This window comes from Symphodus melops (assembly GCF_947650265.1).
Source record: "Symphodus melops genome assembly, chromosome: 8".
NCBI lineage: Eukaryota > Metazoa > Chordata > Actinopteri > Labriformes > Labridae > Symphodus > Symphodus melops.
In genome coordinates this window covers 11,110,290-11,138,196 of record NC_136698.1, presented here as the reverse complement: position 1 = coordinate 11,138,196, position 27,907 = coordinate 11,110,290, and the positions used below count along the sequence as shown (strand labels likewise).

General features: G+C 41.7%; 2 protein-coding genes across 2 annotated transcripts; one reads left to right on the top strand and one right to left on the bottom strand.

Annotated features, from left to right (window-relative positions):
- Positions 1 to 138: 138 nt before the first annotated feature.
- psmd1 (proteasome 26S subunit, non-ATPase 1) lies at positions 139 to 27,907 on the top strand. Its single transcript, XM_079349775.1, has 25 exons — positions 139 to 332; positions 1,380 to 1,423; positions 1,753 to 1,826; positions 2,019 to 2,188; positions 2,462 to 2,670; positions 2,870 to 3,013; positions 3,446 to 3,672; positions 4,072 to 4,132; positions 4,261 to 4,389; positions 4,525 to 4,613; positions 4,730 to 4,808; positions 4,914 to 5,087; positions 5,262 to 5,373; positions 5,488 to 5,684; positions 5,863 to 5,958; positions 6,451 to 6,515; positions 17,912 to 18,026; positions 19,999 to 20,115; positions 21,328 to 21,430; positions 24,059 to 24,228; positions 24,999 to 25,091; positions 25,336 to 25,422; positions 25,554 to 25,757; positions 26,722 to 26,888; positions 27,713 to 27,907. The coding sequence occupies exons 1-24, from the start codon at positions 317 to 319 to the stop codon at positions 26,866 to 26,868; spliced, it is 2,922 nt and encodes a 973-aa protein (XP_079205901.1). The 5' UTR covers positions 139 to 316; the 3' UTR covers positions 26,869 to 26,888; positions 27,713 to 27,907.
- htr2b (5-hydroxytryptamine (serotonin) receptor 2B, G protein-coupled) lies at positions 6,578 to 14,291 on the bottom strand. Its single transcript, XM_079349777.1, has 3 exons — positions 13,409 to 14,291; positions 10,681 to 10,881; positions 6,578 to 9,293 (listed from the first exon to the last, which is right to left on the bottom strand). Exons 1-3 carry the CDS (start codon positions 13,653 to 13,655, stop codon positions 8,335 to 8,337), a joined length of 1,407 nt encoding a protein of 468 aa, XP_079205903.1. The 5' UTR covers positions 13,656 to 14,291; the 3' UTR covers positions 6,578 to 8,334.

Genomic DNA, 27,907 nt, shown 5'->3' with positions numbered 1-27,907 from the left:
TGACACAAAAATATTTGTCGATAATTTCTATGCTAATATTTTTAGAACTGCTGCAATCTGATCCATACCATGGAGACAGGATGTCTAGTGTTAATATTTGCGTATATTTTTGATCAGGCTATATAGAGGCCAGCATCACCAAAGGTCCTTAGGAGGGGGATGCATTGCTGTATTGGACAGAAGGAGGTTAGCAACAACGGATGCGTCTTGTCTTTGTATTACGGAGACTATTATTATTTCCAATATCACTAAAATCGCACGGAATCCCACTGTCGTATCACCTTCGTGGGGCTGAGGAGGGTCATCACAGTCAATAATGATTACATCTGCCGGTAAGTTGAGAAAAGTGTTTTATATTGCTAGCAGCAACATTAGCTGTCTGCCATTGAATTAGCTGAGTCACATTGCTAACTTAGCATGTCTCAGTTAGCTACCAGCCGGTAATCTGTAATAAAACAAACAGATTCACTTTATAAAGGTCTATCTTCAATGTTTGTTTTGTATCACCACGTTGCATTTTATCTACTGCCTGTTTGTTACGATATAGTCGTTCTCTATAATGTATCAGTACAGTAAATTTAACATTACAGTGTTCAGTATCTCTAATTATTCAACCTCTTAAAGTGTTCACTTTTCATAAAACTAAAGATTGACTGCTCATCACGGGGAATAAAAACCACAAAGACAATCAAACCAAAGTGTTTACAGGTGCGCTGTCTCTGAAATGTCCATCAGTTGTCAAATTTGTCAAAAGCTGTCAATAAAGCTGCCTTCACGGCGTTTGAATAATCTTTTAAAACTTTAAAAGCTTAACGTTGAATATATACATCTGTGTGTGTGTATATATATATAAATACACACACACAGTATATAGTGTAATAATAAAAGTAAAATACATTAATGGGACTTGAAATAGGATACGATTCATATTATATGTCATATTATTATTAGGTGTGTTTAGCATGAAGTAAATCTCTTCATTGCCATGTACGTATAGAAATGCAATACAAAGCGAGATGACGTTATTTCTATCTATTTTTTAAAATCTTTTGGTTTATAGATTTGTCTTTGCATAACTCCACTCTATAACGTAAATACTGTGAATATAACTACCTCATGTTCACTTCATCATCCTTTTGCACTACTCACCATTGCACCATTATCTTATTTAGTCTTGTAAGTCATTGATTACATGTTCATATTGCTTAGTTGATTGTTAATGTTTACATTCTACAGAGAGCACAGTCTATCCAAGTTATATTGTTTGTGTGTTAAACATACCCGGTCAATAAAGCTTATTTTGATAATGAAGAATGCATATGAATTAAAAGCTCTGATTTTAATTCTGTTTTCTTATTTATTTATTTTTTCTTATAAAGCTGGAATTATTTCTCTCCTTGATGAGGAGGAGCCACAGCTCAAGGTAAGACGTGGCGTGTTTACCAGCTTGTAACTGGCTACCTCCAATATAGGAACAATTCAAGGTCATAATACCAAACAGCATCTTTGTGTTTACTTGTAAAGACAAAGTTATTCTTTAAATATTACTAATGTCTAGATGAAACTTTTAGGGTCAATGCAATAAACACAACAGGCTGTTTTATTGGAGGGGAAAAAGTCAGAACTGCTGGAATTGTCACTCCTAAACACAATCAACTACAAACAATCTTTGAGTAATGAAATTGTCATGAAAAAATGGTAAATACAGAGAAAGTGTCTAATGTGTCAGCAAAACGTGTCTCTCACTTGCAGGAGTTTGCTCTTCACAAGCTAGACTCCATTGTGAATGACTTCTGGGCTGAGATATCAGGATCAGTTGATAAAATGTAAGTGTTTATAGGGATTAATTTAAGAATGTTATTTGTTTACCAACCATTTTAATCTGCACATTTTATTGTCTGCACTTCATCTGACATTTTTATTATCGAATCTTAAACGCATTCAACTGTGCTTTTCAAGTGCTCATCTTTTCAAGATGGGATAATTCACTCTTCAATTCGCATGTTGTCTTCTCACAGTGAAGTCCTGTATGAGGATGAGACCTTTCAAAGCAGAGCATTTGCTGCCCTGGTGGCGTCGAAGGTTTTCTACCATCTCGGAGCCTTTGAGGAATCACTGAATTATGCTCTTGGTGCTGGAGATCTCTTCAATGTCACAGATGACTCAGAATATGTGGAGACCATCATTGGTGAGTTATTAAAAGAAAACACTTGACTGTCATTTTTTTTTTTTAGTTATCATTTCATATTTCTTCGTCTCTTTTTAAACAGGCTCTAATAAATAAATAATAATAAATTATTGCTCTAAATAATAATTAACTTAAATGAAAAACCTGTTTTTTAAATTGATCTGTGCAACCGTACTGAGGCTTTTTGGTGATGGTGATGAACTTAACTTACATCCCTGTTCAGACGTGAAGGGCATCTCCTTTTACACATTTTTTTTAAAATTCATGTTCTAGCCAAATGCATCGACCACTACACCAAACTCCGGGTGGAGAATGCCGAGCTGCCAGAGGACGAGGAGAAGAAAAGCATCGACCCCCGTCTCGAGGGTATTGTCAACAAGATGTTCCTGCGTTGCCTAGACAACCACAAGTACAAGCAGGCCATTGGCATCGCCCTGGAGACCAGGAGGCTTGATATGTTTGAGAAGACCATTTTGGAGTCGGTAAGCCACTATTGTGATTCAGAGATGAGTTCTACACTTCATGTTGTTGTTGTTGTTGTTGTGATTGAAGAAACTTAATCACAGTACAACATGACCATATTTTAAATACATGCGTTTTAATCCCTGCAACTGCCCTCGTGTATCATTATGCCTTTTCTGTCATCATGTATAATTTTCCTTTCTTTCACCTCTCATGCAGACTGACGTGAGTGGACTTCTTGCGTACAGCCTGAAGGTCTGCATGTCTCTGATGCAGAACAAGAAGTTCCGCAACGAGGTGCTGCGTGTGCTGGTCAAGCTCTACATGAACCTGGAGAAGCCTGATTTCATCAACGTCTGTCAGGTAACGAGCAGATCTTTGCTACACTAAAGACATCTGGTAAATTACTTGATGACTGTTACAAGTACATGCAGGCTAAATAACCAAAACACATCTCTCAGTAATGCAGGACAGAATAACAGCATCACAAAGTGCGTCCTCTAAAACCTCCCTGAAGATGAACTGAACACAGTGTCTCAAATGTTGCACATTATTTAAGGACGCACTGCTTAAAATGAACCAGTTGAACCTGAAATAATGGCTACTGAACTTGGTACAGGCCTGCATGAAATCCTCAACTTTATACTCAAACTGCAGTAAAATGTCTTAATACTCGACATCCTATTAGGCAGCTGAAAACATTGATCAAACTTGCACTCTGCATTTACTGAATTTGCCAGAAGCATAAATCTCCTTTGAATAACTTTGATGTTTTTTTCCTCCTTGCCTCTTTAGTGCCTGATTTTCCTGGATGACCCACAGGCTGTGAGTGACATCTTGGAGAAGCTCGTCAAGGAGGACAACCTGCTGATGGCTTATCAGATCTGCTTTGATCTGTACGAGAGCGCCAGCCAGCAGTTCCTCTCTTCTGTCATCCAGAACCTGAGGACTGTTGGAACACCCATCCCTTCAGTGCCCGGCTCTACAAACACAGGCACTGTGCCCACACCAGACAAAGACAGGTGGGCAGGGGGGAAACCAAAGGGCGCACTAATACTTAGCCTAAAGCAGTGCGTGTGATTCTATTGAGATGGGTCACGTCAACTTTTTAACTGTGAAATTGTTTTGATTAAAGCATCCGTTTAAACTTTCTGTGAAACTCTAAGTCAGGAAGAAAGTTTGGTGTAAGTTCTGTTTTCTGTTGTGAAGCTGATGTGTGTGCACACGTGCGCACGTCATTGCTTGCGCCTTCTGAAAACTAAGTGAATGTAAGAAATGGAAACTAATATACACTTACAGTGATTAGGTTAGCAGATCTGGGATAGCTAGCAGAAGCCTGGCAAAGCCTTATTTGAGTCATCCTCTTACTTACTTCTAATAAAATTATTCAGAAATGACAAAGGATGTTTGATGTCTTACAGTGATGCGATGGAGACAGATGAAAAAGCCGGCAGCTCTCCCGCTGGAAAGCAAACAGAAGCTGTAAGCCCTTGGATTGTTTTATACCTTTGCTCTTTTGTGTGATGCAATGTGCAGGTTACGTTTCTTAAAGTCGAGAAAACTTTGTCTTACAGTTTCACTTCATCATATTGCTTCTCTGTTCTTTGCAGAAAGACGAACCAAAAGATCAGAACGCCAAGATGATCAAAATCCTTAGCGGGGAGATGGCCATTGAGCTGCACTTGCAATTCCTAATCCGAAATAACAACACAGATCTGATGATCCTCAAAAACACAAAGGTAATGTTGGCTCGGGAAATGTCCATCGTTCACAATCAGAAGAGCTGCAGGTTGCTTTGTCACTGTATTTTCTTTCATGGCTCACTGCTGATCTTTCATTTACTTACCTTCTTTATTTGCTTTTTGTAACTCCAGGATGCAGTCCGAAATTCGGTGTGCCACACAGCCACAGTAATAGCAAACTCTTTCATGCACACAGGAACCACAAGCGACCAATTCCTCAGGTAATTGTGATACTAGAATGGAAATGCACATTTCATAGATTGCATTGAGATAATGACAGAAACATACTCAGGAGTGAAATGTAAGTCAACATTGTTTGTTTTTTTTGACCTTGTAGAGAAAACTTGGAATGGCTTGCAAGAGCCACCAACTGGGCAAAGTTCACAGCCACAGCAAGCCTGGGTGTCATACACAAGGTACATTTATGCTGCTATGCTCAAATATGCTACATCAGAAAAGTAACTCATCACTTCTAGTTTTATACCACATTCAATTTTGAACATTAAATTGCTTTTTTCCAGGGTCACGAGAAGGAAGCTCTCCAGTTAATGGCGACCTATTTGCCAAAAGACACCTCCCCTGGCTCAGCCTACCAGGAGGGAGGAGGCTTATACGCCCTAGGACTCATTCATGCCAACCATGGAGGCGACATCATCGACTACCTGCTCAGTCAGCTCAAAAACGCCAGCAATGATGTGAGTATTTCACATCATGTGTGAAAATGCCGGTCAATTCAACATTTCTCCAAAATAACGTTTGTGCACTTGTGAGAGGAGTGTTGTGAAAAACTTCAAGTTGAGGTTGGTAGGTGACTCCAGCAGCTAGTCTACATAAGTCTTAACCTGTTTTCCTCCTACAATCTGTCCCAGATTGTCCGTCATGGTGGTGCTCTTGGCCTTGGTTTGGCTGCGTTGGGCACGGCTCGACAAGACGTTTATGACCTCCTGAAGTCAAACCTGTACCAGGATGACGCTGTTACTGGTGCGTAGGCCTCAAACTCAATGTTTCCCAATTGCAGTGAGGCTAAAAGGCTCTGTACTGTCTCTACTGGATAACCCAACACGAGCCATACTGAACGACGTGTAACCCCTTTAGGTGAAGCCGCAGGCCTGGCCCTGGGTCTGGTCATGCTGGGCTCCAAGTCGGCCCAGGCTATCGAGGACATGGTAGGCTACGCTCAGGAGACGCAGCACGAGAAGATCTTGCGCGGTCTGGCTGTGGGAATAGCTCTGGTCATGTATGGACGCATGGAGGAGGCTGATACCCTTATTGAAAGCCTCTGCCGAGACAAGGTAAGGCTGAAAAGCTATTAGAAAACATGTCACGTGCACAATATGCTCAAAGCTGTGTGTAGGGTGTGCAGTTCATCCTAAAGAGCGATTTTTCTGCAGGAATTGCTCTGTAGGATCGTAGTTTGTTTTTCCAGACCCAGAATCTCAATGCTCTGCTTTCTCTCATCGTCTGTGGCAGGATCCCATCCTGCGGCGCTCTGGTATGTACACAGTGGGTATGGCCTACTGTGGCTCCGGGAACAACAAGGCCATCCGACGTCTGCTTCATGTCGCTGTGAGTGTTTCCTGTTTGGCTGTCTTCTCAACACTTTATTTCACTGTTGGTAAGACAGCTTTATCATGCCGCCTGTGAAGCAGAAGCTGCCAGCAAAGGACTAACGGAGCACATAGGTGTTTGCTTATAAACCTGCATGAAGTTGTACCAAATCCTCTAAACTCTGTCCTCCTTTTAAATAAAGGGAAACCAACTAACTAATACAGACTTACTTATAAAAAGCAACACATTGAAAATGAAGGTAATGACAGTGGAGTTTAGAGATGTATGCCATTCATGTGTGTATTGCGTTTCTAAATGAAGCCACTGAAGTGTGATTCACTTATTGTCCTGTGGGTGGCGTCTTAAACAAGCCGAAGTTATTTCATGGTGTCGGGGTGCACTGTTCTCCTTTCACTGTGAACGGCAGGCAAGCAACATGAGTCAAGTGAATCACAGGTCGGACAAGTTGCAGTGGAAGTTTCGGTTGTTTGACTGCTTGTCTTTCTTCAGGTCAGTGACGTTAACGATGATGTCAGAAGGGCTGCTGTGGAGTCCATTGGCTTCATCTTGTTCAGGTAAGGACCACACTATCTCTTTATCACTGACTCCTTTAAGTTTCTTTTCAAGGAAGCGTTCAATTCTTGGACAGAAGATCAGTTGTATCTATCGGCCCCTAAACTATATCACACTGCTTTGTGTTTGAAGGGTTACTGGACGTATACACTGGAGTTTGTGATATAATATTCAGTGTAACCTCATTGATTTGTTTATTGTATTTTTTGGCATCTTAAACTCTGAAATCTTTTGGTGATGCTGTGATGATCCATGTTTGTTTTTAACAACTGATCATCATGATGACTTCAGCTTGACAATGTGCGCACAGCATTGCTTTTTTGTGAACCTTTGCAATCCCCTCGTTAAAAAACAAACCTTGCAGCGTACAGATTTTAAGGCCAGAAAAGGCAGCGTGATTTGCTGCAGTGTCAGTTGGCCGTTAGATAAACTTCGTGTAAATCTTCACTGTGTTTAGAAAGAGACTTCTGAACCACAATTCAGTTTGCTTTCTCTCCTCCTGCCTCCCAGCCTAATGGCTAAATGATAACTCCCTGTAACATGCACCCTTGGATGTCATAATGAAGATGGCTTTGAGTTCAAACGTCTCGGGTCTCTGCCGTTCTTCCAAGATCCACAGACAGGGAGACAGGGTCAGTCTAGACAACAATTAAACCCTGAAACACTCCAAACACGCATACCGACATTGTCTCATCCAAATCTCTAAATCGTGCCTTCTTTAGCTTTTTTATGTGAGCAGTTTAACTTGATATCATTTGGATATCTGCAGCACTTTTTGTTGAAGTGTACAAGCCGTCATTGTTGTATCATAAAGAAACAGTTAAAGGGAGTACTCAGACTGCACCTTCCCTCATTGTCTCTGTTCTGGTGTTTGTCGACCTTTTTAGGCTCATTCTCACAGTTTAATGGCCGTCGTGTTTTGCTTTTGTCAAAGCTGAGTCCTGAGAGGGAAAGTAGCAAACGCGTGTAGGTGTGTCGGCATTAAAAACAAACAAACTCATGCTTCGAATTTTCTCTCGGTTCAGAAATACAGAAACAACTTTATTAAACCTTTTCAGATTTCCATTAGATTTGAATATGGTCTATTCTCATATACAGTCTTTGAATCCAAAACCTTCAAACATGCCAAAACATTGAGGCTGCAATACACATGCAAAAGTGTTTTCCAAAAGTCCAGCATGTACAAGAAGCATTGTTTCAAAAGTGCAAAAGATTGTGTTTCTGCTGCAGGAGAGATTTAAAAGTATAATTTCAAAAAAACAAACATTGGAGCTCGTAGTCTGAGATTGTTGATGGCATGATCAGGATTTCCAAGAGTTATATTTGTTACTGTGTTCAGAGTTTCCAGGTTATGATCTCGTCACGTTCTCAGAGAGCACACATGTTCTGTTTTTTCCTTCTTTTTGACCTCTGACAGGTCATCAGGGTTTTATAGCATTTGAAACTCAAACGTTTTGCTCTCTACTGATTGTGATTATTGTTTAGTTGTCTTTCTTATAGAGGAGTAAGACAAAGAGGTACATCTTTATTTTTCAGATTTTATTTGAATATAATGTCTTTCATTTAAAAAAAAGAAAAAAATGACTGAAGCAGAATAAGACGGCAGCAGGTTAGATATTGTCCTTGCACCAGTATTCAGAATTTGTCGATTACATTGAGATTGAAAACAAATTGCCATGTTGTATTTTGACAGTATTTTATTTAATTCTAGTCGAGTGGCTGGCCTTTCGTCTGTACTGAGAAAAAACTTTGGCATTATAAATCTGACATATTTGAAGTTGTCCTTTTTTTTTCCAACCTGTGTTCTTTCATCCGTTGTTACTACACACAAGTAACATGTTCCTCGTGCTTGTGGCTTTCACTCTCAGTCAGGAGCATTGTGCCTAACATGACACCACTGGGTGGCTGTGCAGGTTCTTGCTGGAACCTGAGGTGACTTTGGCAGCTCACTGCTCCAATGCCATTTTTCATCCCCTGCTTCATGAACAGTTTTGAGTTTTCTGCCATGGAAGATCTGAATGAAATCCTTGTAAAGGTCCGATCTGTACCTGTAGCCCATGGGTGCCTTCCTGGCTCGTGACTAGCGAAGGTCTTGTAGTTACAGGTGATGTAACGTGTGAACGCTTCCCTGAATGTTTTGTTGAATAAGGTGTAGACCAGAGGGTTGATGCCTGACGACACATAACCAACCCAAACGAAGATTTCCATCAGTCGGGAAATTAAATGTGCGTCACAGCTGGTGCAAAGCACAGAGGTGATATTAGTTATAAAGAAAGGGCACCACATGACTACGAACAGGAGGAAGACGATGCCCAGCACCTTTGACGCGCGCTGCTCATTGCTCAGAGTCTGCATCGACTTCTTGCCCATTGTCGACATTCTCCGAAAGCACAGCTCATCTCCTGTGGGAGAGTTTAATGTTCCTGGATTATTTTTTTCTCGCATCCAGGACATTTTGTTATCCAGCATGTTCAGCTGTGCAGCTTCAGGCAGAGTGAAAGCCTGTTCCCTTTTAAAAACTGTGGAGACGTTTTGGTAGTTGAAGCGCTGAGCCACCTTTGACTTGAGCAAATAAACCTTCTTGCGCAGCACCTGAACAGTTAGAAGGTAGATGATCATCATGATGGTCAGAGGGATGAAGAACGCCACCAAGGAGCCAAACATGATGAACTCTCGGAAGGTGTCCGTTTTCAGCAGGCACGTGTGGTTACCATTGAAGGTGACGTTGTTGGGATGATGCTGGTCTTTAAGACCCTTAATCGGGATCGGGATTGCAATACCTGTAAAATAACACAAACTGCATAAATCCACTCCTGACAGACACATTATTTTATCTACAAACACCCTTCTTTCTATCCAAGGAAGTGGGAGAAGCTAAATCCTAATTGGTGAAAGGATAGTGTCAGGAATAAGGAGGCAAATTGTGATTGCAGTATATATTCTAAACCAGGGGTGTCCAAAGTGCGGCCCGAGAGGCGTTTAGTTTTGCGGCCGTCGACTTCAACCGAAGAATCAAAAGATTTTGGCCGGAGATCTCATTCAGATGGCATTTTTTTTATTTTTATTTTTCATGTTAGCGAGGCATGAAAGATATGACTAAAATAGAACATTTTCAGTACAAACAACTTTGAATATTTTCCACATTTTTTGTTAACTATGAAAATGAGCCCATTCATATATTTTTTTGCAAGCAGGCTGTTTAAGCATTTAATAACCTGAGCTAAATACAGAAAGCTTGTACAAGAAAGATGAGCCATAGTACAGGCTTGATTCTGTGAAAAACGAATTAAAAAAAAAAGGCCTTTTTATTAAAGGGTTTCTTTTGCAAACCTTTTAGACTCTTATCTAGAAAGCCTTAAAAAAAAAAATAGAACACAAACGTTTCTCACTGCAATTATTTATTGTGTAGTTATGTTTTTTTGAAGAGGTCAAAAACAATATCATTTAAGAAAAAAAAAAAAAAACTAAACCTGTTGGCAGTGAGCGATTCCAACACGACAATTTGGCCCGCAAGACAAAACGTTTGGACACCGCTGCTCTAAACCCATGGCCTGCCTCGAACCCTCTTAAACTGAGCACACGTATACAGTTACAGTAAAAACTCTGGTGCTTTCAGCTGAATTAAGTGCTGCTTTCTTCCTTCCTAATGATCTTTTGGCTTTGATCTTGACAAGAAGGTCAAATAAAACCAAACCCATCAGACAAGCAGACTGTACCTTTATTACACTGAGTGCTCGACACACTTTAATCTCCTGAGCTGAACATAATAAAGACGTGGATTTTTAGTTTTCTGATTGCTTGACCCATTTAGACGTGATGAGACCTTTCAGACCTGAGGGACGTCCACGTCTCGTACAGCAACGAACATGAGTGCAAAGCCCTCATTTTAATTTCCAGATAAAGCCAATTGCATTTAGCTTTCAAATGTTTGATTTGTTTCTCTCTGATACAGAAGCTGAGACTTTAGGAAGATTTGAGTATAACGTTGAAATCTTGTGCAGTTTTTCTGAACACACTCAGGTTTTGGGAGGAGGATTTTCAAACATGACTTTGGTTTTAATATCTAGAAAAGAAAACTCTGAATAATTTCTTACTAGCATTCATAAACGAAGACGTCTGCAGGGCAGACAGGATTTGTGTTGGCATGGAGGAAGTCTTCATGCTTACCTATAGATATGAGCCACACTAGTGCAATTTTTAGCATTGCTTTGGCTCTAGATTTGTACTGGCTGTGCTGGATTGGTTTCTTGATGGCAATGTAGCGATCCAGTGAAATGGCACATAGGTGCATGATGGACGCCGTCGAAAACAGCACATCGAGGAACAGCCAAATGGGGCAGAGGGACTCTGGAAGAGGCCAGTCTGAGTCTAGAGAGAGAAGACGGGAAGGAAATAAGTCCAGTTACACATGACCTGTTTGTTTCAGTAATTTACATGACTTTTTTTGTTTTCTTTTCTTTTTAAAAGCTTGTTCTCTATTCTGAACAACCTGCCTGTAAAGTACAAAATAAAGAATCACTTAATGTCATTCTAAAAAAAGAATTGGATCTTGCACGCTGTCACTTCGGGGAGATGGACTCGATGAAGGATTGAAAGTAGCACTCGTGTTTGTTTATCCCTTAAAGGAATGCTCCCTGGCTCACTGGCTGTTTATGGAGGTCAAAACTCTTTATGAAGAAGTGCTGGAGACTTTTCTCCAAACAGTAGTGTTTATTTGAAGTTCCAGACATAAAAAAAAAAAAAAAAGGACGAGGAATTATCCTGGCTTTTGTCCTGTTGCTCATTAAGATTGCAAAGGTTTGTTGGAAGTATTGTTCTTTTGTAAAAGGAGTATGTTTAAAGCTTCGCTTCTTACCCTCGCACCACTTTCTCACTTGAGGGGAAATTTTGACTCATAGTTTACTTTGTGGTTCCTTCTGGACGACTTTTTCATTCACCAATCCTTAATTCCTCCTCAAAGCAGAGGTAGTCCCATGTAATGTTTAGTCCCATTCCAAGCTCAATAAATAGTGTAACGTGCAAGTAGCTATAGAGCATTAACAGAATGAACCAGAAAGTTTCAGGCGTTACGCTGCCTTCCCTGTCTCTCGCCCACGTCTCCTTCCATCGCAGTAAACTGTGTGCAGATTCTGAGCCGTGGCCCAACACTCATTCTTAAGATTAGTGAAAAAAAAAAGAAGTCAAAGTTCATCATGGTTTCGAGCAGGGGAGTGTATATCCAATCAAAGGAAATGTTCTAGTCTAATTTTATTAAAGTACAATTATAGCAGAGTTGTTACTATTCCTAAAGTAAATATTAATTTTTTTTTCAAAAGATCTGAGCGCTACAATTCTGCACTCCACTGTTTTCTTTTTCAAAATACTTACTTGTGTTTGCTCGTCTATCTATAAAAATCCTCGTCCTATAAGCATGCAGAACACTTCGTAAGCACAGCAAGTTCTCCTACAATCAATGACCTACAATCATCCCAAACTAAGAAACAGAAGATAATAAAAACGTGGAGAAAATGGATGTTTTGATTTGGCTTGTGGCGAGATATAAACAAAGACTATGTGATCACTATGGTTTAGCAATACTGAATCCTCTGGCTTAAAAAAAAAAAAAAAAGCATCTCGTTAAATGGTCCCAGTCACGCAGCTCTATTTTAAGTTTACAGCAGTGTGTTTTCACATTTTAAACAAGCAGTGCAGATCTTTTACATTTTGAGGGTTTTCTCCGTCTGCTTTGAATTCATCTGTCAGACAGATGTGGAAACGACTGGCAGTCCATGCAAGTGGTACTGTAATCACTTTTTTATCTTGCTCTCTAGATTCAATATATAGATGTTTAATGTACGACATTCTGACTTTCTGTCACAGCTCAACCACTGATTTATTGTCTTTAAAACGTCTCACCTACAATTATAACTAAGGTCTTTCACTCTCCTGACAAGTTGAGGTCAGTTCATTACAACGACAGAAAAAAACACTGGGCAAAGTTATTCCCTTGTTAAACCTGTTTGATGCCAGAACAAACGGGATGTGTTGCTGCGTACAGATGAATCCATTAAATACATAAGCTAGCAGCTGACGTGGCGTACGTCCTGTCTGCTGTGCTGACCACAGTCAAGAAGTTTGTGCTTTATTTGTTCGAGACACAGTCATAGAACTAATCGTAGTGTGACATGTCATGGTAAATGGATTGCAGAGCCAGTTTCAAAACATGGATGGAATCAGAACCTGGGACCGTGTTGACTTGTGCCTGCCATGAATGTTCTCATGCTTAAACAAACTCTTCAGTAATCACTAAAAGTCTCGTCCCACAATACACTCCAATGTTATATGACCCGAGACATAAATATTATGTGGGTAATTATTTGCCAGTAAAATGATGGAAATACTAAATGGAGCCGATATTTTGTGTACGTGCAATAAAACCTAGAGAATATTCCCACAGCTCCGTGTCTGGACAGACATTTATGGCCATTGATGATAATCCACTGTACGAGAAAATCAGGACGTGCACCTGCTGCAACAGTCCTGTGAGAGGAAGTAGGATGTTTGTTGTCAACCATCTTGTTATATTTCATCTTGAATAATTTGTTTAAAGATAATAGAGATTTTATCTGGTCTACTCACTGTTATTGTCGTCCTCCTGCTATCTTTCAGTTTGTTTTTTCTCTTTAAAGGAGGAAGGCTGATTCATTTATCGTTGAAGTGGAAAAAAACACTCTTCGTTTGTTATGCCCCCTCATATCTGCTTTAACACTTTAAAAAATGTCGACGTTGTGGATTACTTGGTTATTTAATCTCGAGGACTGTTATCCCAGTAGAGTGAAGCATTTATTGTTTTTTTACTGCACAGACTTGTCTTGAGGGTACAGTTAGACCAACACAGCTCAGTGACTAAACTTACTGTAAAGAACAGTGACAAGAGCGATGGGCATCACTAGGAGTCCCACCAACAGATCAGCCATGGCAAGGGACATCAGAAAGTAGTTTGTTGCGTTTTGCAGCTTCCTTTCTAGTGACACGGCGAGGATGACCAGGATGTTTCCTCCAATTGTCGGGATGATGACCATGACGATGAGCAAGGCAGCCCATTTCAGCTGAGCCCCGGGCTCTTCTCCAGACTGTGAGCCGTTAGCCTGGAGAGGAGACATGGTGCTGCAGAGCTCACAGCAGGCTGTAGCGCGGGTTGGGTCTCTGGTCTTTCTGGTGACGGACACTCGGCCAGCATGGTCACTGGGTCCCAAAGGCGAGGACGCAGGGTAGGACTGATCAGTGCACAGGATGCTACATCCTTTGTGCCGTGTTCAAACCCAGCAGAATAGCTGACGTACAGTGAATTAAAATAAAAAAATAAGGTCCAACTCCACTGGTGGTAATAATCCAAACACGATCTATATCTCCACCGTGAAATGTGAGCCGGGGTCCTCACCTTCTGAGGGGCCGGAACCTCTTTTCATCCAGCACGTCAACTTTAAAGAACAAACAGACGCCAAAGGAGAAGAGTTACTCTTTGATTGAATTAGTTTGATAGCAAAATAATGACACCTCTCTGTCAATGTAGACGGTCTTCTAACTTTGCACGTTACAGAAAGAAGTTTACTAAGCTGGAAAATATTAGGAATAAAAAAAACACTCGCAAAACACTGACACATGTCTGAACACAAATGAGGAGTTCAGAGAATTTATTCATTTATTTTCAGATCAACAAAGTAAAATGTTGAGTTATTTTTTGATTCTGATATTGAAAATGTAAGAATGCTTTTTAACAAGAAAAGAAAAGAGTAACAGAAAGAAAACGGTTTTTGAAAGTGAAAGATGAGAGATGGTTTTCACACGTTCCTAAACTGACTGCACACAGATGTTTAGCTCCTATGCACTACGTACAATAAATAAATAAGCCATATCCGTATGCTACTTTAGTTTCTTACCTGCTCTTAAAAGCAACGTCTGTTGAACATTCAAACTCTTGCTTGTCATTTCAACTCTTGGAGTATTTTTCCAAACCTCCACGTCTCAGCTTCCATAAAACACTGAAGCAGTGTTTCGTACGGAGGAACAGTACAGCGATACATTAGGAACTTTGCACACCTCCGTAACGTAGTCTTTTAAACTCCCCAGTCTAATTTTTATATCTCCTCTCTGTCCAAATAAGAACGTGACGGGGAATGCCTCCCCTCAGCGGCATAACCTAAATCTGTCTCTGGCTGAAGCAGTCCATGATGTGGAAATTGTTTAACTTCCACACGTTGGAGGAAGCCCCAGTCTTGCCTCGCATCAAATAACTTGGTCGCAGGTTTAAATCTTTCAGCTGCTGCTGCGGCTCCTCTGCCTCTCTCCTTATTCCCATCTGCTGGCCCTTGCACACAGCCTGTGAGCGGCTCACACTCTTTCCAGTCCTGTTCACTCCTCACTCCCCCCCCCCCCCCCCCCCCCCCTCCCTCTGTCTTGCCCGTGAGTCAGTCCGTACGAAACAGATGAATGTCTCCGTGCTGGCAACATGCCAGCGGTTCTGGGAGGTCATTTCCCTCAACACAGCCGTCCCACTGTTTATATTTGTCACTTTCTGTTCTCCATACGAAGCCAGCAGTGTGGTGGGGGTTGTAGTATTGGTATCTGGGGTGAAACCTTCCATGTGGTACGTTTCTCCAAAAATGTGAGTGGTACACCATAGAGACTAGTCTATAATCAATCGTATTAGTTTCAAGGTTAAATTCAGAGTATAACTTTTTTTTTTTTTTATCTTAGATTTCTCTGTCTTAATGAATTCTCCCTCGGTGTGCACTCGTTGTTCTGCTCATGATAGTTTAAGACTTGGAAATAAGCAATCCCTGGAGTTTACAGTAACCAGATGATGGTGAGTGATTCTTCTCTTCACAAGAAAATGTGAGAAATGCAGCCAGTAATCCGTGACTTTGGATGCCTGTCCCTATCTCTCCCAGTAAAGAGAGAAACACACTCGATATGTACAATACAACTGGGCGACCAATACTATCACAAGAAACTCTGTTCTGTCTGGGCTCCACGGTGCCTTTTTTTTTTTTTTTTTGTAAACTTGTATCTTTAAGCCCAGGATTTTGTGATGACTCTACCATGGGTCATTTTCTCACGCGTGTGTGTGTGTGTGTGTGTGTGTGTGTGTGTGTGTGTGTGTGTGTGTGTGTGTGTGTGTGTGTGTGTGTGTGTGTGTGTGTGTGTGTGTGTGTGTGTGTGTGTGTGTGTGTGTGTGTGTGTGTGTGTGTGTGTGTGTGTGTGTGTGTGTGTGTGTGTGTGTGTGTGTGTGTGTGTGTGTGTGTGTGTGTGTGTGTGTGTGTGTGTGTGTGTGTGTGTGTGTGTGTGTGTGTGTGTGTGTGTGTGTGTTACTTGTCAGACCGTTGCCCTGGACCTGCAGACAGAGGGACTTATTAGGTTGCAGCTGTATCAGCCTCTTGTCACTCACATCATGATAACTATGAGGCATGCTCATGTGCTTCCACAGTACATTAACCATTCTGGTGAATGATTTGTGTATTTGGATCCCTTAGGTAAATAGGGCTGATAAACTCATGTCTCTCATGGTCCGAATAAATAATAATAATGACATGGACATATATTTTAAAAAGATTAATATTTCCCTATGAATACAGAAAAGCACTGATTATTTATCGAAGCATATTCTTAAACCGCTCAGCAGGAGATCATGAGGGTGAGATTGGCTCTAATGTTTCTCTTTGGTTGCAAAGTTTGAGGTGCGATGTCTCTGTATCTTCTACTTATGAACCGTCAAGTGTCTTTTTTTAAATTGTTCTGTGCAGATGGTTTCGCTGCATCATCATAATAACGAGCCTTCTCCCACGAGGCCCACTTGCTGCGATAAGGGAGTAGCAGTGGAAATAATTTTAATTATTTTAAAGGTTTATTTTTGGACTTTTTGTTCCTTTTTGTTAAAGAGAGGAGCCAGCAATCAGGGATGAAGAGAGTGGATTTAGTTTAAACCACGATTGTGTGTCTGAGACTTAACCTACTTTGTCCTCCTGACTCCTTCAAAATAAAATGTATTTATTACAGAAAATACACATTTACTGATACAGGTCATGCTGCACTGTAAAACTTGTTCACACTGTCAGCATGTGTCGGACGCTGCGCAGTGAGCGAGAGACCAAAGAGAGAGAACGTGAAGAAGTTGCCTGTACTGTACTTAACGTCATGTAGGGCAGTTCTTCAAAACATTTGGGTTTATGGGTGCCCTAAGGCGACACCTGTATGCCTTGAGCCGACCCTGACTGTTGTTTGGCACATGTGATTCTGGTTTGTTTTCTGTCCTCAGATCAGATTTGAGTATGGTGGGATTGACTAGACTACCAAAGAAAGCCTCACTGCACTGTTTAAAAAGAAATGCTTCAGCTCGGCTGTAATGGATGGACTTCATGATAGGCTTTAGCTGCAAAGGCAGGTATTAGAGACTTGACGACCTCGACTCTGAAACAAGATGTCGATCCGATGAAGTCAGTTCTACAGATAAAGCCTAAAGAACACATTCTTTCATCGCTTCAGGATCTGGTCCACATCTCACCACCAGAATAGACTGAACTCTCACCCTGCGGGGAAAGTTGAAAAAACGATCTAGATCCCTCGAAGATTGGAAATAGAAGCTCAGCTCAAATACGGTATTTGGATTATTCAGATGACAATAGGATACACAAACGAAGAAAGATTATGTTTTTAGAACATGCGCTATTTATTTGTAAAGGACTGAACACAAACCCCAGGGAAGCTTCTGCTCATTAAGACGTTGTTTTCTAGACTTATTGAGGCTGTTTTGTGTTTTAAATCAGATGGAGATTCAGCACAAACCCTTGTTTCCCTTCCCCAACATAAACTGGGAATATTTGGGATTTCTAAACAAGTGTCCCAACGAGTGTGATTTTTGATTTTATCTTGACTGATTCTCTAATTGTAGACTTGTATCACTGCTTTCCTTATTATTAGATTTCCCGAACGCGAGTGTTTGGAGGTGTGGTTTTAAATCGTGCGTTATTGGATGATTGGCGCTAGGTGGGCGTGAACGGCTGGATTTGTGAATGAATGATGTCACTACAGCTGGATCGCTACCACTCCAAAAAGCCTTATCAGGAAGACGACATATCTTTTGTGAAATCTTGAGGGACCAAGTGTGAGGCTACTCCGATCGGCTCACGAGACTTCACTTGACTATGAAATATTTCAAATGTTTTTGGCACTTTAAGCGCCAGCTAACTGCGGTCCTTATCTCAGCCGCTTCAGACTCACGACCTCAGTCAGTGCGTAAGCTGCGTTGATGTTTTGTGCAGTCGTTCCTCATTTCTGTCCGTCACGTGGAACGTTTCTGTGCTCATGTTTCTACTCTGTCTGACGGACACATTTTCTCCTCTCTCACTTTGTGTGTGTTCAGGACGCCGGAGCAGTGTCCCAGTGTGGTGTCTCTTCTGTCAGAGAGCTACAACCCTCATGTGCGCTGTGGAGCTGCCATGGCTCTGGGTATCTGCTGTGCTGGGTCAGGCAACAAGGTGAGTGCACCCCCCCGCCTTTACCACAACATACACTTACCTTAGCTAGCACATTCATCTTCAATGTAAAGCTCATGGTTATTGTTTTCGGACCGAACAGTGTCTCATAATCAGACAATCTATCGATCCCTTTAACTCTGTTCAACAAAACATATTAAAACACATGGATAGCGTTCGACTTTTCTCTCATAATTGGAGTTCCAAGATTAAAATATAAATGTTATAACATCTTTTAATGGTTGTATGCACAGCAGCAGCTTAGTATAAGTGTAATAAATAATCCTCCTGCTTGTACAGTAAGGCTCATCTAATACGCTGCAGTTAGATTAAAGAGCTCTGCACTTGTGTCAGCACCGCAGGCTCATACATCTGTATTTTCTTTAAAGATGAGCTGAAGAAACAAAACAAAACAAAAACACATTTTGTTATTACCACACTTTACGTTTTTGTAAAAACGTGCATCCTGAGCCTTGAAGTACAAAAGTGGCTGTTTTGATGAGATGCGCTATGGGCCTCCGAAAACAGCACAGCTTGTTTCTTGACCGTGATTGAACCTTTCAAACCCACGAGGTCTTCAGTCTGAGTAATGATGTTGTGCCAGGAAAGGTGGGTCACCTGTTTAGAAAGAGCATTCCTCTCCCATCAATCATAAACTCTGGGGCTCTTCTTTGGGGCAGCTGTCGCTCGTTCTGTACTGACTGTAGTGAGGAGCATGTCTCTAAAATGACAGAGCGCGAACCAGAATTTTTCCCCTCATGGATTAATAAAGAAAATAGAATAAAAGAAATAAAACAATTTGTGGCGGACGGATGAACTTGATAATACAACAACAAAAAAGCTGTTATTGGCTCCTTTCTGTTTTACGCTGATAAAAATGGGTGTGAGTAAATGCAGGTCAACATTGTTTTAAGAATCAGATTAGACAGAAATGTGCTTGTGATAAATAGATTGAGAATAGTTTGAGTTGGTCCAGTGATGCGGTGGTAACTCGTGTTCTCCACTGTTTAGGTTTGTTTAAACACGTTTTGGTCGTTCATCGCCGTGACGTACTGAAGCCGATTTTCAACTTTCATCTCATGCTGAGTTATAAGTCTGAAGGAACACTACTGAACATGGATTAAGAAGCTCTTGAGCAGCCGCGTTATGTGTCGCCCCGCATGCTGATTGGGCCTGACAGTAAATACCCTCAATTAAACTCCCCGACAGCCAATCAGGAACAGGATGTGGTTGGCTGGTGTTGGCTTTACACTTTGACTTCTCCTCCCAGCACACGGCTGTCTGAGCCAGCCGGGCCGAGAACACTGATGAAACATGGTTTATTTTACCTCCACTGTCATCATCCTGGTTTGTTTGTCTTTCCCTGGCGGGGCCGACGCCTCCCTCCGAGTCTCCTGGTGTGGTTTACAGCCATTACTGCTCAGCTGAGAACAGAAGAGAGAGCAACGCTCCCTTACTCCTTACATTCACATCATCTGCTTCATGGGAGGAAACTGGCAGGGCTTGTCAGAACTGTTAGGCAGTTGTCCCGGGCAACCAGATATGGATGACACTAATGTCATTAATTTGTGCGGTCTGGTTGCCTCTGTTGATAATCTGTCTTCCTGTTATTCTCCAAATGAAAATACCCTTGTGGAACTGATCAGCTCTGTTGCAAACAGAAAATGTTAAATGTGTTTGAAATGAAACATCTAAATATCAGACTCACGTTGACTTTGATCTGTGCAAAAACTACAAACTTGCTTTCAAGGAGTTAGAAGCTGTTTCTTATCATTTAATAAAATACACACATTTTCAAATGATTGGATCAACTCTTACTTTGATGTCCTCTCCGTCAATAAAACAATTTATTATTAGTCTCTTTATTTAGCTGGGTAAGTTTCAGTGGATGATTGTTAACGGAGGTGATCCTTCTTGTAAATCAAAATTATTATTTAAAAAAAAACAAACATTTTTTGTGCCTTTCCCTCTTCAGGAGGCCATCAATCTGCTGGAACCTATGACCAACGACCCAGTGAATTATGTGAGACAGGGCGCCCTCATCGCCTCTGCCCTCATCATGATCCAGCAGACTGAAGTCACCTGTCCCAAGGTAAGCGCAATATCTCTTTATTTCTTCCTCCTCAGCCTTGATCAGTCCTCTGACGTCTTTTTGAGGTGGAGGACAAAACAGAACATGTTGTTGCTTTTTTTTCTTTTTCTAAAGCAGTTTGTATAAATGTAAGAAACTAAAGATGTGCTGCTTAGTATTTTAAGTGGAAAGTTGACTAACGGCACGCCTCAGTACTCTTCATTCCTAATCTACCACTGGGGCCGGTGGTTTGAGTGAGTTAGGAGTGAAAGAAAGGGAAAAGGGACGGGGCATCAGACGTTTAAACGCAGGAGGAAAGACATGTGTCACAGAAGACTGGAGAGCGAACAGTCGATGGATAACTGCAGCCTCAGAGCCCCTCTTGCTTTCTCACAGAAGGTTAAGCTTTGCCAGACTCCTCATCTGCTCAGCAACAGTTCACAAAGCTGAAGTCGGTATGCTAGATTGTGCAAGAGGCCGTTTTTACAAATAGTGGAATGTGAGGTGGTTTGACATCCACGTCTGTTTATTTCAAAGCAGCAGACTTCTTAACTTTGAAATCTGCCTCCCAGCTGAACACGGTCGTCTGAGGCCTCCAGCTTTATGCTGGTAAATTGGGCCAATTTAGCCAAGAACTACCCCAGCTATGTTTACTCAAAGGTTAACATTTGCTGTTCGTGTTTCAACTCACGCAACATCATCATCGGGGGGGGGGGGGGCAAGTTTGACGCACTGTGTTGTGGCCTCTGACAGCTCAGATCACAAATGTTATCCTTCCTGAAGGTGAAGAATTGTCTGACAAAGACGCTCAGACGAGGAAGGGGAAAATATGCCACCATTCACCCTCTCTGCATTACTTTAAAGAAGAGATGAATGCTCATATAAATCATACAATGGAGTCGGAGTGAAAAATACTTCCATGCACTAAAAGAAGTTTGATTCAGAGATGAGCTTTACAAACAGTCTTTGGATTGTATATTTATATACACTGCTACGAGACTGTTAAGGACTTATTTGATCAAATAAAGAATCGTAGTTGTAAATCATGTTAAAGTTTAGATTTTAGCACATTTTTGGATTTAATTTTCATTTAAATGTGACAAAGTCCATTCTCGACTAAATTGTTAAATTTTTCCCGGCTGGAAATAAAAAAAAAAAGGAGGGGGGGGTTGTTGGGCCATCGGTTCCACCTGTACTGGACTTTAACACTTTTATCTGTTCCCGCTGTTTTAGGTGAACCAGTTCAGGCAGCTTTATTCCAAGGTCATAAACGACAAGCATGATGACGTTATGGCAAAGTTTGGCGCCATCCTGGCCCAGGGAATTCTTGATGCAGGTGAGTCCACCAGACCATGGTGTCACAAAAAGGTAAATATTACATTGAACACTGGCCGACTGGCCTGTCCCTGAGTTGATCGGTCTCCTCAGCAGGCGAAAGGTTTATCAGTCTGTCACCAAAGTCGGAGGAGATCAAACTTGTACACGCGGTCCAGCCTGTGATCATTAACCCCTCAGGAGGGAAGAAAAATGTGATCTGCCATAACTGTATTCTGTGATTGTGTCTTAATTAGAGTTAATAGTTGACCACCTGTGCACCGTGTGTCTGGAACAGATCCTGCTAAGGTGCATTAGCAGATGGTGTTACCTCACCTCTGCTCTGCTCGGGGGGCCACATGGCCGCTCGCGCCCCCCCCCGTGATTGCTGTTTGTCCGATAATCTCTGTGTTTGTGTGTCTGCCCTGGTGTTTGTGGATACAAGCATGCTGTGTGTTTTTGTGTGTGTGTGAGGTCCTTAAGAGCTGCACATCGTCACGTACAGAGCTAGACACACCCACACCCACATTCTCATATTTACACAAACTCTGAATGCAGGTTCGACCTGAAGCCGGTTTTCATGCACTTGTATAAAAAGCAGAGGGAAACCAGCTCTGTTTATACACTCCTGTCTAAAGGCACAACCGGGTGTGGAAAAGGACGTATCTGCATCACGTGTGTAAATCATGGGATTATAAAATTTCCTTCTGAAGAATTAATTGACCGACAGGATCTCAATCTTAATTGATCAAATCGGGTGTTTTAGCTGGAATTCATTCAGCCAAGATGCTACCATGACTCTGCGTGAGGCCATCTTTGCCAATGACACGTTTTTTTTTTTTTTTGCAACCAGTAGCCCCGCCCTCACCCGCACTCGCAGTTACACAAGTCACGGGGAGTTGAGTTCAGTGTGCAGCTCACAGTTTGAAACATTCAGGACGGTCGTCTGTGCCGTTTGAATGGCAGCGATGTCAACGCGCTCACACGGTGAAGGTTTTTGAGGTGCACGGGTAATTGTGTTTGATTTGACGGGCGGAAGCAATCAGGGCTCATTACACAGGAAATAGCCGTCTCTGTTGCTGGTTCTCTAACACTCTCTCCATCTTCATCGTACATGTTCAGGCTGCATTCAACAAACTTTCCCCTCAATAATAATATCATTCATTCATTAGCTCTGATTAGCTGTCTCTCTCTCGCTCTCATTATGTAGCAAATGATGCCCTATCTAGATTCTGGGATTCAGTGGCTTTGTCTTTTAAAAGGACACAGCGAGCAGGTTTATGTTCGTCCTCGAGCACTCACTCCTTTTTCCTCACCGACTTACTCCTTCCAATAAAAAAAAAAATTTGCACTTCAAACTTGGCAAAAACAGCGGGCCTGGGGGAACCCTTCTGTTGAGTGCGCTCAACCTTTTTGTCGACTTTTAAAGAGTCCCTTAAGTACCAAGTCGCGATGCTGAGCGAAACGTGTGACTCATTCTGGCCGACGTTCAATCAGTGCGGCTGGAACGGTTTCAACACTGGTTCAGATGTCACGATAAGGCCCCGATCCTAAATCATCAGTGAAAGACAATGATTTAAACTGGGATTGACTCCTCCCTGGTAACCTAGCCCTGTTCAAAGGAAAGTTTTCTATTCAATCCTGTAAAAATGTTCGAGTGGTCCTCCTATCTGTTCTTCCTCCCTCCCTCTGTCTTCCCTTCTGCTAACACCCTTTACTGTTTGTCCCAGAAAAGACCTTTTACTCTTTGGTACTCCTTACGACAAGCCACCTTGTCCCGTGTTCATCACCTTTTTTTTAAAAAATTTTCCCCCAAAGCAAATGAGGTAACAAACGAGGAACAGAAGCTTAAAAAGGTACCGGATGGCCCTGCGGTCCTCAATAAACACAGAAATGGCCCAAAAAAACATCTTTTCAAAAATGAAAGTGTTTCCTTAGTTTGTTTATTAGGTACACAGAGATGAGACTATCTGTGTAATGCAGTTCAGTGAGTTGACATTCATTAGTATGTTAATGCATCTCTTCTAAAACAGTTGACATTAGACTCCAGGTTTAGCTAGGTGTAACGGAAAACCCCCAGATTTCCACTCTTATTTATGCAGGTGTATAATGTTCATATTTATTTTACTGTACTTAAAAACAACATAATACATGTATGAAAGAACAGATGGTACATAATGATTAGTTAATATAAAAGTCAGTTTATAGTAGGAGTTACACCAGTGTCCCATAAAGGATCATAAGTCTGAAGTGTTGCTCACATCTCATAATGATGAAGAAGGTCTCAGTTTAAAATCCAAATGCAGGATGTTGGAGACAATGCATTCCTGGGTTTAGCTGACACACCGTTTTGTCCCTGTAATATAAATCCTTCCTGGGATCAAAGGTCAGATAAGATGAAGCCAAAAGACGACATTTGAAGGGCGGTGACCGTCCTCGTCTGTGCCCTAATTAACCTCCAACTCCATCATCTGACAATTCTTGTGCCAAGGTGACCTTCGTTTTTAAATCTATGATCAGTGTGATACACACGCACACACACACTGAAAACCTCAAACAAAGACTTACCGTCATCCCAGAAGAATTAGTTTTCCAGGTCTTGTGTCTATTTTTAAAACCCTCTGAACCTTTTCTGCCCTCTGTTGTCCAGGTGGACGTAATGTGACCATCTCTCTTCAGTCCAGGACCGGCCACACACACATGCCCTCCATGGTTGGCCTGCTGGTCTTCACCCAGTTCTGGTTCTGGTTCCCCCTCTCGCACTTCTTGTCACTGGCCTTCACACCAACTGCCATAATTGGTCTCAACAAGGACCTCAAGGTACTAAAAAGGCTACAGTCCATTTGTGTTTGTGTCCACACACGATAAGAGCCTCTTAAATACAATGTATACAATGTGACAGATTCTTTCCTGCAAAAAAAGTTATAAAATGCTGCATTTCTTGTAAATATTTTGTATTTAATATTAAATACTAAAAAGCTGTGTTACAAATGAAAGTGTAGCTGCTAAATGTAAACAAGCCGAGGGTCTTCAGAGTGAAACAGTAGACCCCCCCCCCCATCCAATCAATCTGAAGTTTATTGTTGCACTTTATTTTGTAAATACAACATTCCGTAGGTAAATTCTTAAAGCTGCTTTTTTTTCCTGCACTATAACGAGCTAATGCGACATTTCATTCTTATCTGTACTGTAAAGTTTAAATTTGAATGACAATGAAGGAGGACTAAGTCTAAAGCATATGAAGGAAGTTCTGTCTGCAATATGAGCACACTGCTGATGGGAACGGCACGACTGTTCACGAATCTGAGACTCCACAAGGAAACCTCTGACCTCTCTGTACCTGTTACAATGACAATAAAGATTCATTCACTCATTCATTCCTTAGAGCGCACAGAACTGAATGAAGTGTACATTTATATTCATGTAAGGAGGATACGAGCGTCTGGAATCTAAAATCCCTTTCTAGGATCTAAAGGTGTTTTAAAGAGACGGTACCTTCAACGTGGCTTCAAAGATCGTTTCCTTCTGCGGCAGATCAGAACCAGGTGACGTCTTGACAAACGCCTCTTCTCTCTCTCCTCTCTGTTCAGATGCCTAAGGTGCAGTACAGATCCAACTGTAAGCCCTCCACCTTCGCCTACCCACCCGCCCTGGAGGTCCCCAAAGAGAAAGAGAAGGAGAAGGTGAGAGCTGAGGGAGCGACACACAACATTGCCCCCATCCTCTTTCTTTCACTTTTAGTGAGGCGATGTGCAGCTCTCTCCATATGAACTTGTGAAGGATTTGAGCCCTTCCTATCACACTTTTAACTCAGTTGCCGTATATATTTATATTTCTTACGTTGGCATCTCTGACCTTTTTTCTCTCAGTTGTATTTGCAACATTTACATTTGTATCATCTTACTCATGTGCTCACTCTCTCTTTAGGTATCCACTGCGGTTCTTTCCATCACAGCCAAAGCCAAGAAGAAGGAGAAGGAGAAGAAGGAAAAGGAGGAGGAGAAGATGGAAGTGGTGCGTTGGAGATGCTCGTGTTCTCCTCCCCTCATCATAAATATAAGAATCGTATTTGATTTCATTGACTGGCCTTAAAAAAAAGCACGTGTCCGACCTGATGTAGAAAATGCTTCCTCTCTCCGTCACAGGAAGTCCAGGAGGGAGAGAAGGAGAAAAAGGACGACGAGAAGGAGAAGGAGAAGGAGAAGGAAAAGGAGAAGGAGAAGGAGAAAGAGAAGAAGAAAGAGGCAGAGCCAAACTTCCAGCTCCTGGAGAACCCGGCCAGAGTGATGCCAGCTCAGCTCAAAGTCCTCAACATGCTCGAGACGTGCCGCTACCAGCCCTTCAAACCGGTAACAACACTGTTACAATACCAGACACAATGTGATCAACAGATTCTGGTATAATGGTGACATGTTCCTAACTTTAGACTGTGCTCGTCATCTTAACATTCCATTTTAATAATGGCAAAAAAAAAAAAAAAAAAGTATTGTTGAATTTTTTTTCTCGGAAATCCTTCAGATATCTGAATTTTCTGAAGCTGCTGGTTGATTTTTGGCGTCTCTGGAACTTCTCCGAGGCCTGAACTCCTCCCGTTCAGATCTATAAACACGGCGCCTGCCGTAAATGTTGACAGTTTTCCGCAGTAAACGGGTCGGACGATGTGCAGTCGCCCAATAAGCGCTCACCTCAGTCCTGTAAAGAGGAAGTGTTCCTCGCTACGTTTGGAGTACAGCGTCTCACATCTTGTAGTATAAAGTGACGATCTGTCCTCGTCTCTAAACGTGTTCGGATACTTCCCCAGGGTTTGAGTTAACCTTCAAAGATGAGTTTAGGAAGTGAAAAGGTTTTCTGGACTCCTCTTGGAATCTGTTTTATAGAAAGCCTTTAATTGTAACTGACTTTTTTTACTCTCTCACACTTTTCTATTTTTCCACTCTTTTTTTTTTTTTCGTTCTATGAAACTGTATTAAATAGTACATAAAAATAAATATTTCTTGAAGGTGCATTTTAGCTTTCTTTATTGACTAAGATTGATTTTGGGTTTAGAAAATGTCCAGTTCTACCTTCTGTTTGCTTTCTCCTTATTCTGCCAGTCCGAGTGAACTGAGCCGTCCATGTAACTGCTGACTTCACCTTCTTTCCAGCTGTTACATAAGCATCAAGTTTCTGGTCACATTTAAGAGGGAGATATAAACAAATACAGAGCAGTTTGTTCTTTGGACTTCAAGCGAGGATACTTAAAAGATGAGTACCTGCAGTACATCAGCAGGTCTGTTCTAATGGGAAGCCCTCCTCCCTTCTTTCTGTCTCCAGCTCCACACTGGCGGCATCATCATCATGAAGGACACGAGTGAGGAGGAGGAGGAGCTGGTGGAGCCCGTCTCGGCCCACGGCCCCAAAATCGAGGAGGAAGAGCAGGAACCAGAGCCTCCCGAGCCCTTCGAGTACATTGATGAGTAGAAGTTCTTCTCAGAGCAAAGGTATACCAACAGAGAAAATGACACCTTCTTTCTACGGTGTCCTCAAAGGTCGTGTAGCATTAATTCACAGATATTAAATCAGACTTTTCAGAAGATCGTGTGGATGCTCTCGATGTAGAAGCACACTTCAGGTGACACAAGTTCTTCTCTGGCTTTACTCAAATCGAACAAGCAGTTAGTGTTTCAAAGGGAATAATGTTGGATTACTGATAACACACAGTGCAGGTCTGTACTGCTGTTTCAAAGCATAACCAGACATCACTGACATGAAGGAATTTAAACCGAGCTGCCATCTGGGCAAACCCTCCAACTCCACTCAAAGTTGAATTTGGATTCTTTACGCTTCCTGGCTGCTTCTTGTGTTTTTTTTTGTTTTGTTTTTTTTCTTCGTTGGATTGACTGCAGCCTGCCTCCCATGATACCGTGTGTGCATTGAGGTGTCAATGACCAAATTAGGCCCTCTGTTCGCACTCTGTCATCTCTTTATGAGGTTCAAGTGCTATGTGACACGTTCAACACTGCAGAGATCTTTGTCAGGCTAACCCTGCGTGGCTAAGGTCGCTGAGTAAACGGCTCCGAAGCCAACAGGTTAGCATGACCCTGTCCACGCAGAGGGTCCCTGTTCCTATCGAGGATTTAGCTATGTCATATATTGCAAACAAGTCATAAGGGGATAAATAATCTGCTGTGATCTGAATGAAGAGGGGCACAGTAGGTCATTAGATTCTGCCAGTTACAGGAAATTCTTTTTCTTTGTCTTTATTATTGTTTGGGTGGCTTTTTAAAAAATAAAATTCTAAAAAAAAATTGTGTTCTCTTCTCAGGCGCCAGAAGAAGTGAGATCTCAGCATGTTGGTTCGGCGTCTTCCCCCTCTCTACGCATCCATGTACCCATCCACCTCCCTGCTTCTTTTACATGTCTATTTCCTCTTCTGGATCCTCGTTTGTCAGGCGAGGAACGTTTCACATTCTTAAACTGTATGATTTCTGTCCGTATAATAAAAGTGATCTATAATGAA

Excerpts from the sequence above, each read along its gene's own strand:
- psmd1 (XM_079349775.1), top strand. Across the intron at positions 20,116-21,327 it reads CTGAAGTCACCTGTCCCAAG|GTGAACCAGTTCAGGCAGCT; the intron begins GTAAGCGCAATA and ends CCGCTGTTTTAG. Across the intron at positions 25,423-25,553 it reads AGGAGGAGAAGATGGAAGTG|GAAGTCCAGGAGGGAGAGAA; the intron begins GTGCGTTGGAGA and ends TCTCCGTCACAG.
- htr2b (XM_079349777.1), bottom strand. The coding sequence starts at position 13,655 with ATGTCTCCTCTCCAGGCTAACGGCTCACAGTCTGGAGAAGAGCCCGGG. Across the intron at positions 10,882-13,408 it reads TCTTGTCACTGTTCTTTACA|ACTCAGACTGGCCTCTTCCA; the intron begins GTAAGTTTAGTC and ends TTCTCTCTCTAG. Across the intron at positions 9,294-10,680 it reads AGTGTGGCTCATATCTATAG|GTATTGCAATCCCGATCCCG; the intron begins GTAAGCATGAAG and ends GTTATTTTACAG.